Raw genomic sequence first — 16,110 nt, forward strand, 5'->3', positions numbered from 1 at the left:
GCAAATTACACTCAAATGTAAACGGGGAAATGTAAATTGACTGTGATTAATATATTTACATGAAGTTAAAATTTGTAATGAAAAAAAAAATTCAGCTTTCAGCAAAATCATTGTGTGTGTGTGTGTGTGTGTGTGTGTGTGTTTGGGGAGGGGGGGACCAGCAGCTGTTTAGTTACTACTTTTGTGTTCAACGGAAGAAAGAACTTTATACAGATTTAGAACAACCTGGGTAATTTATGACAGAATTTTCGTGAATGGGTGTCCCTAATTCTGCCTTGCTGAAGGTGGCAACCCTAGTGTGTGTGTGTGTGTGTGTGTGTGTGTGTGTGTGTGTGTGTGTTAATAGAATTATATACGAATATAAATAAGTCCCCTACTCCCATTAAATCACATTAATAAATTCAACTACAAATGTTAATAACAAAAAGTGTTTCTCTTGGTTCTACAAAGGGTTAGTATTGTGTTTAATAGATTAAAGATCTACAGTCTAAACAGAAAGACACAGACAGAGAACTGCAAAGCCTCAAATGTGCGTCTGCTGGCAACATCCATCAAGATTGTTTGGACAAAACCAAGAGAAATGGGGAGGGAGAAAGATTCAGGAGAGGTGGGTCTTGGAAAAGAATGGATTCTCTGGAGACCAGCAGGAGGAGGAGAGAGGGAAAGAGTTAGGGGAGGGCTGATAACATCTGGAAGTTATTTGGAACAAGAGAGGGAGGAAAATAGCTGATAGGAAAGATAGAAAGCCAGGGAGAACCAGAAATTAGTAATTAGGATTGAGGGAACACACTAACAAACAAACAAATACTTTGACGTTGTTTGTTACCTAAAAAAGAAAATATATTTTGGAACTTCAAGAGAAATCCGGGAGAGAAGTCTGAAGGAATTAAACAACAAAGAAAGAAGTTTATGAAGAATTCTGAATCCCACAAAAGACCAATATTTCAAGTTCATCAGCCTTTATGGTTTTTTGCACCTTAAGAAGAGTCATTAACAACTAGAAGAACTGAGAACTGGAGGAATCACATCTGCAATGTGGATAATTTTGATCTATGAATAAATAAAGCAAGATCTCATGAACTTCATCAGTACGAAACTAAAATACAATACAGGAAGCTTTGGATTCAGGACAAAGTGAAATTTCAACTCATAGAAACTCTTCAATTGCCTGTCAGTCACCTTTTCTGTCTCCATCTAAATCAAGGTAAAGTGACTATCTTTTCTTCATGTTTAATATACATTTTGCAATATTAAAAATAAGGATTTGTGTACTGTTTATGAACCACGTGATCAGTGTTGAAATGTACCATAGAAAACAATGTCAAATTTTATTCAATATCATGTGTTTATGGAACCCAGATATTTACTTAAAGGATATTTTGTGTTTGATATTTAGAAAAAATATTTCAGAAAAAAATAATATTTAATGGACTTGTAGAACTGGTAAAAAAAAATGGGTTACACTTTATTTTGATAGTCCACTTTAGACATTCTACTAACTATAAGTAATTTTGTAACTACATGTCAACTAATTCTTATTCATTTGCAAATACATGTCTACTAACTCTCAGTAGGGTAGGTTTAGGGTTAGTAGAATAAGTTGACATATACTTGCAAAGTTTCTCATAGTCAGTATGTTGTATTTTGTGGACCCATACAAATAAAGTGTTAGAAGTTATTAAGCAGACAGTCTACTAATACTCTAATGACTGTTAGTTGACATGTAGCTGCAAAGTTACTTAATGTTAGTAGAATGTCTAAAGTGGACTATCGAAAGAAAGTGTTACCAAACAATGGGCTGAAAAAAAAGAAAGAAAACAATTGCGGGTTATGCTTCGAGCTAATTTCCCATTTTTTAAGCATTTCTAATGACAAGAAAACTAAATGTAGGATTAGGTTTCTGTGTTCTCATATTTAAAGAACACATTTTAATTCACAAATACATATGGTGCCAATTTCCAGAACCATTACTGACATATCACTGAAATCATGTCATAAATCCATGTGCTGCCTGACTTTGAGGAGGCTTATATGTTTACATTTTGGCCCATAATATACTCTGTGGTCACATGTGAACCTCATTTTGTTGAACAAAATGGGCAAAATAACCACCAACATGATTGTTGCCTTTCGTTCATGGAAAATGAAGTGGAACATATTATTAAAAGTCCACAAAATTCGTTGAGTTTAACGTATAAGAGAGGCCCTACATGAGTACATGTTTCAGACATGAATCATAATATCTTTATAGTTAATGCTATCAGCAGTACAACACAAGGGTGGTATCTTCCTGTCTGGAAACAGAACTTCCTCTCCATGCAACAGTTCAGGAGAGTGAGAAAGTTTACACACGTTATCATTATCATCATTTGGTGACTCTATTCCTGTCTTTCTTCTTTCATGCAGAATGTCTGTGTCACGAGGTTGCCTCTGCTGTGTGAAGTACCTCATGTTTATTTTCAACCTCATCTTCTGGGTTAGTTCTGCTTTTCTCTTCTGTCGAATATCAGTTTGGCTGATTGTGGAAGCATATTCAGTAGAACATCACCACTGATCGAACCCGTAAGAGTTTCTTGAACTCAAACCGTTGTCCTTAATGATATGAGCCAACACACAAGGTTGTGTTATTCCTTTTAAACAACAGGGGGTCTATTAGAGAAATATCCTAATTTAGATATTCTGTTTGGTAACCATGGTAATTTCACTTAGGAAACATAACTTTTCCAATCAAGAATTAAGATAGGAAGTTTCAGTAATCCCACCCCAGTTCAGTAAATAATAAGTTAAAGGGATAGTTCACCCAAAATTGAAAATTCTGTCATTAATTACTCACCCTCACGTCGTTCCAAACCCATAAGACCTTCTTTCATCTTTGGAACATAATTAAGATATTACTGATGCTGACCCTCCATAGTCAGCAAGGGTCCTACTACCGCGATAAAGGCACAGAAACGTAGTTAAGGGCATTGTTAAAATAGCCCATGTGGCATCAGTGGTTCAACCATAATTTTATGAAGCTACAACAATACTTTTTGTGTGCAAAGATAACAAAAATAACAACTTTAATCAACAATTTCTTCTCTTTCGGGTCAGTCCGCTGCCATTCACGAGAGTACCTCGACTTCTGCTTGTGGTGCTGCTGGAGTAGAACTAGCATGCGCTGCGTCTTGTTTACAAGCAGAGGAACGCACGCATGCTTTGAGTAGAATTTTCATTTTTGGGTGAACGATCCCTTTAATACTTTCATAAATACTTACACAAGTACTTTGTTGCTCCATCTACAATCTCCAACAAAGTCCAAACAGTATCAACTGTTAGCGTCTCTGAACAACACTACAGTAGTGGCTTTCCCGAATGAGTGCTGTGGATTGAATTATTGAATCATTGACTCCTGCGAATCGATTCATTGACTCACTTAAAAAAACATGTCACTTGTCACCACTTACTTGTTTAATGTTTACAGAAAACATCCAGGGAACGCTGCTTAGCCAAACACTGAACTAAAGGGTGGAACTGTACACAACAACTTTAAGATTTCACCCCTGATTTACATTAGACAAAAGTCATAGCCAGTCTGCAGATTTTGGATAGTTAGATTTGACAGTTTTCACAGAAATCACGTGTCTAGCTTAAGACTATAATTCTATCCAGGTTGATATTTTGAGACAGATTTAGAACTCATATTGTTCCATTTGTCAGTCGTCTGCTGGCAACGAAGCACATGTTTCTGCTTAAGTTTACTGTGTTTGGAATGACTTGAAAGTCTGGTAAGGTGTGATGCTCACTCCTTTAGTGTATAATGCTGAGGTCTATATATACAAGTATATATACATAGTGTTTTAAAATCTGTTTAGAATTATAAAGTCATGCAGTGTATTCCAGCCTTAATCGTTAAACATGTATAAAATATGCAAGGACATGCAATTAAGTAGCCTACGAGTCAATTAAAGTCTATGAAGGCCATACAGGCCTTCTACAATTGTCCCTCAGAACAACCCAAACTGCTTTACACTCTTGGGAAGTGACTTCTCCGAGCATGGTGATGATGGCACCGTTATTTGTCTTTACCTGTGCTTGTTTGTGCAGTTGGGAGGATGTGGTTTATTTGGTGTTGGGGTGTGGCTCGCCTTCACACAGTCAGAGTTTTCATCTCTACCACTGTCCTTCCCTTCACTCTCCGCCGCCAACCTACTGCTTGTTGCTGGAGGCGTCACCATGATAACAGGGTTCCTCGGATGCCTTGGTGCTCTGAAAGAGCAGAAGTGCCTATTGATGACGGTAAGATACCTGGATGCTTACTGACATCAGTAAAAAAGATTTGTGCAAAACTGCCCAGAGGACGACGTTCATTCAAGCATCATCTTCATCTCAGATGTTTCTGATTTCTGAAGGATCATGTGAAACTGAAGACTGGAGTTAATAAACAAAAATCAGCTTTGCCATCACAGGAATAAATTACACGTTAAAATATATGGAAATAGAAAATAGTATTTTCAATTGTGATAATATTTTATAATTTTATTGTTTTTACTGTATTTTTGATCAGTTAATGCAGCTTTAATGTAGCCTGAGCATAAAAGACTTTTTCAAAAGCCATTAAAAATCTTACCGACCACAAACCTGAAGTATGTTTGTGTGATATACAGTGTGCATATAGTAATCAACATTTGAAGTGGATCAAAACCTTTGAGGAACTTTTTTGATCCACTTCAAATGTTGACTACTGTAGTTAAATAATTAAAATTTCATGTTGATCTATTTATTTGTTTTGAATATAAAGATGTTCATTCAAGTATCATCTTTATCTCTGGTGTTTCTCCTTAGAGGACATATAAATAAAAACAAATGAGAGGCAGTTATCGAGTACAGAACTATGAAATAGCACAGTTCAGATACTTTGGACTAGTGTATTTGATAAGAAATATATGATCTCATATTTTAATCGAAGAATGTCATTGATTTTGACAAATCTGAGCCCAAAATGATACATTGTTGAGATCTCTTCTGAGGAAGTTTTTTTTTTTTTTCAGGAGAAAAATCTTAGGAACAGAAGCAGAAGTTTCTAAATGCTTGTTGTTTAATCTTATTACTGACTAAGAGAAACAACTGAGATATTAAAAAGATTTAATTTGTGATTTTCTTTCCTAAATGAGCGTACTGTCATAATACGCCATGTCTGTGCTATATATAATGTTGTCATTCATGTAGTCTAATAGTTCTTTCTGGTTCTTTCAGTTTTTTGTGATCCTCTTGTTTCTAGTCCTGACAGAAGTGGCACTGATTCTGGTTTTGAGCGTGTATCATGAAGAGGTGAGGGACTAACGTTTGAGTCTTACAAATATTTCAGCCTTTCCTTTCAGGAAAACACTTTGCCTTCAACTTCCTGTTTATCCACTTCTCTCTCTGTTTTGTCCATTTAGTTGGACAAGAAAGCCAAGGATGACCTAAGAGAGGGAATGAAAGACTATCTCACAAATGAAGGGCTAAAAAAATCCTGGGACAACATGCAGAGAATTGTGAGTTGAATTTATAACAGTCACAAATATGAAGGCTGAGATTCTTCAGCACGAATCATGGATTATGTTTCCTTCAGTTCAAGTGCTGTGGCGTGAGCAACCACACTGACTGGCACAACAAAACGTCCAATGGCAAACCTCCTGACTCCTGCTGCAGAGATAATACTGAACGCTGCCATCACTGGGAAGAGGTCAGATAATTTCTGTGGTCACAGGGTCAGCTAAATTCCACACATTCCTAAATCCCACCAACTATTGGTAATTGCAACCATGTGTTTAATGTAAAATGAAAGCCAGAACAAACCCTACTTACATCTGGCAATGCTCTTTGTTATATGGCTCTTTGAAATACTTGATTCATACCAAATCAGCATATTGGAATGATTTCTGAAGGATCATGTTACATTGAAGACTGAAGTAACGGCTCCTGAAAATCAGGAATAAAATCATAAATAATTAACTTTCATGTCCATTTATTTATTTTTTGTGTACCTCCATCCTATCATTATTGCAAAATAAACTGTTTTAGGGTGATAAGAGACCCTGATTGTCATGTCAGAATTTATTAGGTCATAATGACCAGCTGACTGAAACTGATTATGTTTTATTAAATGTGTTTTAGCCGTGCTATGAGAAGGCCAAAGATTGGCTGCTGGCTAACATGACCTCAGTGCTTGGGTTTGGAGTTTGCATTGGAATCGTTCAGGTACTTTGAAACTCATTTTTCTCATATAGTTTGATTATTATACAAGCACTGCATGTGCTCAGATATAATGCGACCGCATTTTCTTCCTCCAGATTCTTGCTTTGGTGTTCTCCATGCTGATGTACTGCCAAATCCTACATGCAGAAAAATACATGGACTGACCCTACCTTCGCCCCATTGTGCCAGGGGCTCTTTAAATCATAATTCTGAATATGTAATAAATGTTTAAACGGACTTTCCTATTAGAAATACTGGACGTGATATGCATGTGCACATAAATTATGCCGTTGCACTTAGGAAGAAGCTCAGATGAACTTCTTCCTAAGAACATAATGAACATAAATTAATTTACCAGGTAAATGCCCAAATAATTAATTTGTGCTTAGGAAAAGATGATTAAATGAATATAAAATGAATGTATACAGTAGGTGGAAAAGTAAATCCTAGTATTATTGCACTCTTTGTTAAATACCCTTATAACTGCTTGCGATGAACTTGTGAAGTTAATTTCTTTTAAATGGAAATCAGATAATTTGTTATACTAAACCAACTGTCTGTACTATATTAATGTCTGTTAAGGCCATTACAACTAAATAAGGATGCAATACAACAGATGATTGAAATCTTGTATTTTGGTATAAAAGTCACATAAAAAAATTTCAAAACATCCAAATTACAAAAAAATAAATACATCAGCAGAGAAGCCATATAATCAAGTAGTGTCAATTGCCCAGTTGGCTGGTTCTATTTCTTCCTTTCCTCACAGAGGTCATGCTACATGATCCAGAGTTCATAATGAACAGAGGTCAATGACTGAGGTCAATCACACTCCAGAACCTCATCCAATTGTGCAATGTTCCCCTGTGAATGAAAACACAAAAAACTGTTTACTTGACAACTCTGCCCCCTTCTGGAGGAAAGTAACAAATGCAAAACACAGAATATCCTAAAGAGACTGTGGAAAATGCTAAAAAGTAGACTGCTCACCCATCCTCCGTGACTCCTCACCCATGGTGCAAAGCTCTCCATGTAGCATTCAGCATAACCCGTCAGACGCTGAACTCCAGTGGCCGTGACCACTCGTCGAGACACATCCATGGTGATGGCGAGACGCCGCAGCGTAGGGCTTACCGGAGCAGGAGCGGGGGGCTCTTCACTCTGACTGGCATACGTGTCAAGGAGTTTGGCAAAGGATGGGTAGGAGAGGCGTGAGAGGGTGGACCGCAGGAACGGGTTGGCGCTTATCTACAACAATAACAATGATAAACAATGACTAACAATGATAAACACAACGTAACCAACTAAAATTAACCATGAACAATCAAAACACTGGTTATATCAGAAAATCTTTAGAAGAAGAAGCCAAGATTACTCTATATCCCAGTAAGACTGGCAAATTTAGGGATCGCTACCTTCTCGTTTATGGCATCCCCCTCTGAAGTCAGTATCTGAACTAGTTGTTGAACCACAAACTCTTTGTCATTGTCTACGATGAAAAGAAGAAGTGTAAAATAATATCCAAACAATACAAGTCAAAAAAACATCAGCTGGACCATCAACCCGTTATAACAATAAGCTATTGTTAAAGGACTGAACATGAATTTCTGTAGCTAAGACAACTGACAACTGCACACATTAAGATTTGCACAAATTTAAAACCAACAGGTCATAAACAAGTCTGGTTTGTGGTTTTACATGTACCTTTGAGTGTACTTGGCACAGGCTCTGGTTTAACAGGCGATTTCTTTTTCACACTGTGTTTCTGTGCGATTCTGTCCAGAGTTTCTGCCACACCATCATAAAACTCAGGTGGATGAGCTGAGATAAAACATATCACACCATATCACATGCGGAATCCATACACACACACTATCATTCAAAACTCTGGGGTCGGTAAGATTTTTTTCAGATTTTATTCAGCAAGAATGCAGTAAACTTATAGAAAGTGACTTTATAGACATTTTAAAATGTTACAAAATATTTTGATTTTCAATAAATGCTGTTTTGGAATTTCTATTTAGCAAAGTATCGTGGAAAAAAAAACTGCACAACAGTTTTTCATTGATAATATTAAGAAATCCGTCTTGAGCAGCAAATCAGCATATTAGAATAATTTCCGAAGGATCATGTGACACTAAAGACTGTTGAAATTTCTGCTTTGCAATCACAGAATAAATTACTTTTTAGAAGTAAAACAGCTACTTTATACTCTAATAAAATTTCACAATACTGCTGTTTTTACTGTATTTTGAATCAAATAAATGCAGCCTTGGTGAGCATAAGAGACTTCTTTCAAAAAACTGACCCTTTTGGACAGGCATAAGAAGACAGTTCTTAACAGTGCCTCCTGTGTCTCAACTTCTATATCCATAAAAGAAGTTAAAGAAATTATTTTACATGGTGAAACTTACATGGTGAAGCAGGATGATCCTCAGGTTGTGAAACACCTGTAGCACCTTTGAAAGGCAGAGAGGCTGGGCGCTGAGGACGAGGCTCTTCTTTTTTGAATGACACTTTTTTGAGTATATCAGATATTTTCAGTTTTTTCTTCTTTTTCTTATTTTTGTCCCCTGCTTTTCTGTCCCCTTCCTCTTCAGATGCAGAGGATGGTGTGAATATCTCTTCCTAAAAGAAAATGTCTCATTAACAAGTAGTTCTGAAGAGCAATGTTAATGCACATACTGTTAAGAAAGAAGTAAAAAATTAATGCATTTTGGCTCCTTGGATGGTCAGTAAATTTGTAATACTGACCCCATAAAAGTTTTTAATTAGTTTTGAAGTTCATGCATCAGATGAAACAAGAGCCAGTTTTGGCCTCTACAGATATAGTCAGCAGTATTTGCTTGTTTCACACCACATAGGCAATGCATATTTATTTTGGTGCACATATTAAGAGGTTACACACTACCAGCATGAGCACAAGTCGAAGTGTAAAGATGAAAGTGTAAAGATAGGAGCATACCATTCATTTTAAAAATGCATTTTTAAGGTTTTGATTCTCAAATTCATTTGCAATGCAAGTTTTTCTGAACCTATATGCATAAAATGAGCAAATTACATAATACAAAAAAAAACAACAACAACAACAACAACACTGTTGCTTTGCATTATAAAAAAGGCCTTAGGCTTGTGATTTTACCTCTTTTTTTCTGGGTAAACTGTGCGTTCCATTTGTTGACGGCTTGTCAGACTGGCCCGGCTGATTCTGCTTCTCCAGCGTGTTGTTTGGAGTTGGGTCAGAACTGCCATCTTTCTTAGCACGGCGGATCATAGATGAACGTGATTTCAGTCTTCTTTTAATTAAATTTTTTATTCCATGTTTCTTTTCCTCTGCGGCACTGATCTCCTCATCCAAGGAGTCCCATTCATTTGCATCTTTCTTCACTTTGTCTTTTGTTGAGGCACTAAAAAGAGAAAGATAGGTCATTCTTTTCATTTTCATGATCCTTGAGTGATGTTACAGTAGTGAGGTTAGCAGCAGATTATATATTGAAATAATTATTAATGATTGACAGATGAAAAAATGATTCATCTGGCACTATTCCAGCGTTCACTTGTCTTTCGAAAATAGGTTAAAATCAAATAAAATATATTGTGAATCATTTAAAAAGGAATTCAAAGCCAAAAAGTAATTAAAGAAACCCAAAAAAAAATACACTTCAGAGACAGGTCAGATTATTATAAACTCTGGTGTTTGCTTATAACAAGTATATAATTGTCTTATGTCTGTGACGTTCAGTGATACTTACAAAATGAGCTGTTTTATTTTGCGTCATTACAGTGTTTAATTCTGTATCGGTTTGAATGATTTGTGTCACCTGTATTTGTGTGGGTCGTTGTATTCTCCTCCTATCCTTCCAGGGCGCTCCCCAGCAGGAATCGAGAGAGACTGACGCAGGAAAGACTTCAGCACCAACCGCGTCTCCGCTTTGATCTCCAGGAGGGAGATGGAGGGTGAGGGGGAAGCAGGCCTGAACACTACGTCTGCCATCGCTGAGACAGAGAGAGAAATAAAAATCTTTGAAATGTGAGGAAAGTTTCATATTATGCAACAATACAAAACACACAAGAATTCCAATGTTCTTTCCACAAGTAAAAAATGACACCAGAGCCTCAACTCTCTGTCAAGACAAACGATTAATTAGAGGTCAATGTACACTTCGTATGTGTAATGTGCAGTGAAGAATTGTGCATTAAAATACAACCAAAAATCCATCCAATCAAAAGAGAAGTGAGTTACCTCAACAGTACTTCAATTCATTGTGGGTACATGAAGGAAGTGAAAGTATAACTACAGACACATACTTATGAGCTATTTCTCACTCAAACATACAAAAACACAGAATGAGAGCTGGAAGTTCCAGTCTGTTTAGCTCAGTCATTTTATCTACGTCATTTATAGCCTTTCACAAACGTTTCAAACATGACAACAACATTTATCTATATATAACTCCCTCCAAGTAGGGTTTTCGATAATTTTTGGTGGAAATGCTTTAACGTTAAAAATGATCACTGAAGACAAGTAACAGTTTTCTGTTTGATTGCATAATAACGCAAAATATACACATCACGGACAGATGCACCCCATTTGGCAGATACAATACCTGATTACTGGATTAAACTTGGAATTTATCAATATTTTATTTAACATGTTCCATATATGTAAATGTCTATGGAGCAAAAATTAGCAACGCTTCAAAGATTCTTAAATAAAGATACACTGGGAAAGAGAAATGACCAAGAAACTGGCCAAAATGAAATGAGTTTATGATTTAAAAAGTACAAATATCTGCCAATAGGCTCAGACAAATCGAATTAATTGAAAGGGAAGACGAGTTTCATAGCCCACTGACAGATATTTGTTCTTAATTTTGTTTAATTTATAAGAAAACAAGACTTCATGTCTTTATGGTTATATATATTAGCACATATCAGTGTATTTATGTGTGTGTGTGTGATATATAAACCTAATATCAGACAATTGTCATCAGAACAGCAATGACAGTTCTTGTAAAGCATATTATGATTCCAATTCTTCTCATTCACTGTGAGCATTTTGATTATAACTCGCTCCTCTACTTTACAGGTTATTACGACTCATCAGAACATGTAAGTTCCACTGTGTGTATGCAATTGTTTTTCTCTTTAGGGGACCAAGGCAGTTTCACAACTCACAAAACCTGACATGTTTTCATGTGTTTGTTACTTGACCTGAACAAGTTCATTTTTCCCTCCTTACCCCACTTGCCAATTTTTACAGCACACATATTATGGTAGAAAATTAGCTTTATTTAATATATTACACTTCTATGCTACTTTGGACTTTATGTGTGGCTTAATGAAATACTATATAATGTGATTACTGGAATACTGAAATATACCCATAATTGTACTAAAATGTAAAATAAGAGGCAGTCTAAAGACTAATAGTACATGTTTACCCAATACCATAAAAGGCTACAAATATTTAAACAAACAAAATTCTAACCAGTTTCCAGTTAAGACACGCAAGTGTGGATTTCACAGCAGAAGCGAAAAAATATCATCACCCAGCTTCTGCTATAGTGGCATGTTTATCACTCACAATACATTCATACGTACTCTAGTTCAGAAGAGGAATTTTCCTCATTACAAAACTGTCAGACTGACACATTCCTGACCAGGCTGGAATAGCATTTTATATGACAAGTGAAACAATGTCCTTTTTATTTTACCTGTCAAATGAAACAAGCGTAGAAAATCAAACATTTCAAAGTCTCTCAGTGTCGTCAGGTGACAGTGGCTCCATGCTTTTGTTTTAACACGCCGAGCACATGTAGGGACGCAACCCTTGTTGTATGTTTTCAGTTGCACACCAAGGTTGTATTGCAATGACCTTACACATGTAAAAACTTAAACCTTAGATCAGTAACTAAATCTATAGATGGCTAGTTTGTCTGTAGGTAACTTGCTACTAGGTTGGTTAGTAGCCTTTAGAAAAGTTACTAACAGATAAAATAGACACCTACAAAGTTCATTTCAGATGTGGTTGGAGATGTGGGCTGTTTGTGTGTCAGTGAAATATCAAGTTGGTAGCACTGAAAGCATAAATGAATGACTGACTGAAACTAATTACTAAGATACAAAAAGGGAAAAACATGTTTATAAGGTTGTTTACACCAGTTCTGCCACAATCTTGACATATATGAACAATTCGTGATACTCTTTTTGTATCATGCCACCATTTACACCTGAATTCAAGTAAATATTCACAGTCATAAATATAACTGTGAGGATAGTCAGGATATAACCGAGACAACAGACTGTTTTGGATGAAATCAAATATCACCAAAAAGTACCTGTCTTACAAAAGTTCATACCTGGTAAATAAAGTCACCTCGGCGTCCGGAGGAATCAGCTGACTCGCGATGTCTTAAAACTGAACGCAACCAAACGCATCGACAAACTCAATTTTATTAAAACAAGGTTAGCCTACTAAAATGAAAACAGATAAAGTACGCGCGACTCAGCCGCTAACTGTGTCAAACTTCAGACGAGTTTGGAGTCACTTGTGTCTGATGTTATTGGAGAGTTCAGATGTAGGTCAGATCTCACGGCGAATCAAATCAGATCTGAAGCGGTGATTCATATCGATGTTATAGATACTCCACTGTCGATACCGACAGAGCTTCACCTTCCCTACCGGTTTCACTACTACCGCGTCAATTAGTCCGTCCTACGGGGTGACCGAGTTTAGTTGTGCGCACTGCGCATGTCACTGAGGACGGAGTAGGACGGAGCCATTTTCCCAATGGACACGGTTCAATCTTGTAGTATGTTCAAATGGTACAGTAACAAACTTTCATAAAGTAAATCATTTGTTCCACTGGCTGTAATTGTCCTCAGCACGACAATTTTACTCCTACTTTTGCTTTGTAATACATGCTATTTGTAATGCTTACTTATGTCTATAGGGTTTATTTACTGTTCTGTCTGTCTGCTGGTGTTAAACACAGTTTTCTATTTTGACGAATTGAATGCACTCTAAAGTAAAAATAAATGCAAAAACAAAACAATCTTAGTTTAAAAAAAAAAAAAAAAAAAAAAAGTAAAGTAAACTGAAACAATTGAAAAACAAAAGCACTCAGTTATGTTTTCACAAAATAGGGTTTATTTTCAGACAAAACCAACATATTTGAGGAGCAGAAAACCAAAACCAACAAAACCACTGAGAAAAGACAGTTATTTGGTGACTGGTACTTTACTGTCGGAATTGATGACAGGAAAGTTGGGGAGCATTTGTCCTCCCTCAGCCCCCCCCAAACCCTGTCCAGCGTCATCTCTAAATCAGACACTGGTACAAGGATTGGGAGAGACAGAGATGGACGGTCAGACAGAGAAACAGAGACATGGTAACATGTTATGAAATCAGTTGTTGAGAAAGTTTGGATGAGCATTGATAGAAAAGGTTAGTCATTGGAAAAAACTAAACAAAAAAACTAAAGTATGCTGAGAACAATTCAAGCTGACAAGACCAAAAAAGAGCAAGAGGAAATTCAGATTTATGAGAAAGTAATGAGAGATTAAGAAATATATCAGTTTGCAAATATTCTGGGTTAAGTAGCTACCATTGAAAGTCATTTTAAAAGGTCACAATGTTGTTCGTCATTAAGAAATTGCAGGTACAGAAATTAAAATAAAATCTGTAGTTACCACAAAAGCCTCTCAGCAGCAACATTCTTCATCATTCAAAGTTGACAAACTCTCAAGCTTTCTCTTTATACTTGTAAATTCATATCTGTCCGTGCAACTGTCTTTTTCTTCTCTGAAGCTTCATCTGCTCTCTGATGTCTTACCTCAGAGTTATTTCCTCTTTAGCAGAGATGATATGCTCTCACGTCTGCACCCTCCTTCACTTGCTCTCTTCATCTTGAGTGTCTTTATTTAGCTGTGCACTCTCTTCTTTCTGCCTACCCTCTGACCTGTCCTGACTGCTTGTCCCTCTCTTCACTCTGCACTCCCTCTATCTATCCCTCGCTCGGCCACCCTATCAGCCCAAAATCACTGTTCTCCTGACCGTGAGCCAATAGGGAGCAACACAGCTGGGTGAGGCACTTCCTCTGTGACAGGAAACCAGCAAAGAACTCTCAGAGAGAGACACACACACGCACACACACAGAGTTTGGTGGACTCTAAATGTGGTGCAGAGTTCAAAATGGCTACCTCTCTCTGAAAAAAAAAAAAGATGTTGTGTTCATTAAGGAAAATTAAATGTGTCTTAATTGTTCTTATTGTGTATTTTCTATGCTATATTGCTATATTGTAAAAGAACCCCAGTGACCTAGCCTGTGTTACTAGAATTGTACCTGACTACCTTTACTTTTGTTTATCAGGCCAACCTGCCATATGCACAAGATTTTAATCATTTTGGATTAGAAAAGGATCTGTCAAATGAGGCGAGTTGCTGAAGGAATATTCTGGATTCAATACAAGTTAAGCTGATTCAGCAGCATTCTTCACAGAAATGTGAAGCTTGTCATTTTATATCTATTTTTATATTTATTATGTTATCAATGTAATTTTATTTATCTTAATTTTTCTGTTAAATTTTGAGCTGTATGTTGTTTAAATAATCATTTTTACAGTAATTTTAGAGTTTTAGGGTTTACAGCATTACATTTCATGGTGACAATGTTGTAAAATTTAGCACAGAAATGGTTAGCAAGCTCTTTTTCACACTATAAAATTGTTTTAACATATTGTTTATGTCTTGAGGCTATACTTTTGAAACAGTGAGTATTTTTACATTTACAGATTGACTTGCATTCACCTTCTTCGTAAGTGCTTTTAAAAGCAGTCTTTTTTTTTTCGTAATCAACATTATGCCACAAAGGCTGTCTGAGCTTAACTTGTACTAAATCTGAAATGTCCTTTTAATATCTAAACAATAGTAAAATGAATCAAAATTTGTATCAGTCACATTCAGCTGTTCCAGGGAACTTTGCATGAGAAACAGAGGATGTGTTTATCCTCTTGAGAACCACAGGCTAAGACTGTGTGCAAAGGGCAAGAGATGAACAGATAGAGGGAGGGGTAGAGATGGAGCGATGAGTTTGAGGGAGGAGACCCCACGTTCACACAGACTAGATAAAACATGCACTGATTGGGGATTCAAGGCCTTATGGGAATAGATGAGACGTGACTATTATAGTGACCTCTGTGCAAACTAAGAAATTTGCGTGCTTTGCCCTCCCGGTCTCCACAGCTCGTTAACATCGGCCTTAATTAAACTCATCAAGTGTAGTGCACCGGAAATTTGGAGGATAAATCTCAGATATGGGCAGAGTCAGACCTCTAAGTGTATCCGTTCCAGTTTCCGGAATGGCATTGGGAGTGCATAAGAAATTCCAAGGACAAACAGCAAATTCTGTTAAACCAAGTTTCATTTGAATCTATTGTTATTATATACAAATATATAACCATGTGGTAATATTTTCTGATGAAAATATCTTATTACATCAAAGTTATTCATAACTCCTGAACTGTCCGAGTCCCTGTGAGAATAACTTTGTCAGAACATTATTTTCAATGGGTGTGGTAATGTAAGTAACAAAAACAGGAAATCCACCAGCACACAGGCAGGAAATGCTACTGTTCAGTGACAGTAATAAGTAAACACAACCCAAACGGCTGCTAGTGAACCAATTCACAGTTACTCTAGAGAAAAAGATAAAGATGAGAAAAAAAAATAAAATCATAGAAGAATGTTTTGGGATATGCACCAAGAATGAATACAAATGCTTTTTAAGACAAACACAAATGCATGTTGTTCTTTTCAATGTAATATTTTTATTTCAATGTTTAGTAATTCCACAAAAGGGTTTACACTAAAATGTTCACAATTCTAAT

At 36.4% G+C, this 16,110-nt stretch overlaps 2 protein-coding genes across 4 annotated transcripts; one reads left to right on the top strand and one right to left on the bottom strand.

The window, feature by feature from the left end:
• Positions 1 to 424: 424 nt before the first annotated feature.
• On the top strand, positions 425 to 6,925 carry tspan4b (tetraspanin 4b). The gene is made up of 8 exons (XM_058771329.1): positions 425 to 1,204; positions 2,407 to 2,476; positions 4,087 to 4,278; positions 5,236 to 5,310; positions 5,421 to 5,516; positions 5,594 to 5,707; positions 6,139 to 6,222; positions 6,315 to 6,925. The coding sequence occupies exons 2-8, from the start codon at positions 2,408 to 2,410 to the stop codon at positions 6,381 to 6,383; spliced, it is 699 nt and encodes a 232-aa protein (XP_058627312.1). The 5' UTR covers positions 425 to 1,204; position 2,407; the 3' UTR covers positions 6,384 to 6,925.
• On the bottom strand, positions 6,837 to 14,211 carry bcl2l12 (BCL2 like 12). 3 transcript variants are annotated; one of them, XM_058771311.1, is made up of 8 exons: positions 14,058 to 14,211; positions 10,041 to 10,215; positions 9,362 to 9,626; positions 8,634 to 8,847; positions 7,924 to 8,040; positions 7,635 to 7,708; positions 7,210 to 7,467; positions 6,837 to 7,083 (listed from the first exon to the last, which is right to left on the bottom strand). In XM_058771311.1, exons 2-8 carry the CDS (start codon positions 10,211 to 10,213, stop codon positions 7,042 to 7,044), a joined length of 1,143 nt encoding a protein of 380 aa, XP_058627294.1. In that variant the 5' UTR covers positions 10,214 to 10,215; positions 14,058 to 14,211; the 3' UTR covers positions 6,837 to 7,041. The 3 variants fall into 3 exon arrangements, with proteins under 3 accessions (XP_058627294.1, XP_058627292.1, XP_058627293.1); XM_058771309.1 differs by lacking the exon at positions 14,058 to 14,211 and adding an exon at positions 13,915 to 14,055; XM_058771310.1 differs by lacking the exon at positions 14,058 to 14,211 and adding an exon at positions 12,582 to 12,913.
• Positions 14,212 to 16,110: the final 1,899 nt, after the last annotated feature.

This window comes from Onychostoma macrolepis, chromosome 03 (assembly GCF_012432095.1).
Source record: "Onychostoma macrolepis isolate SWU-2019 chromosome 03, ASM1243209v1, whole genome shotgun sequence".
Lineage (NCBI taxonomy): Eukaryota > Metazoa > Chordata > Actinopteri > Cypriniformes > Cyprinidae > Onychostoma > Onychostoma macrolepis.

Coding starts and splice junctions, on each gene's coding strand:
- tspan4b (XM_058771329.1), top strand. CDS start 2,408: ATGTCTGTGTCACGAGGTTGCCTCTGCTGTGTGAAGTACCTCATGTTT. Junction 5,708..6,138: donor GCTGCCATCACTGGGAAGAG/GTCAGATAATTT, acceptor AATGTGTTTTAG/CCGTGCTATGAGAAGGCCAA. Junction 6,223..6,314: donor TTTGCATTGGAATCGTTCAG/GTACTTTGAAAC, acceptor TTCTTCCTCCAG/ATTCTTGCTTTGGTGTTCTC.
- bcl2l12 (XM_058771309.1), bottom strand. CDS start 13,939: ATGTTGCTGCTGAGAGGCTTTTGTG. Junction 7,709..7,923: donor TGTGCCAAGTACACTCAAAG/GTACATGTAAAA, acceptor TTTTCATCGTAG/ACAATGACAAAGAGTTTGTG. Junction 7,084..7,209: donor TGAGGAGTCACGGAGGATGG/GTGAGCAGTCTA, acceptor TTTCATTCACAG/GGGAACATTGCACAATTGGA.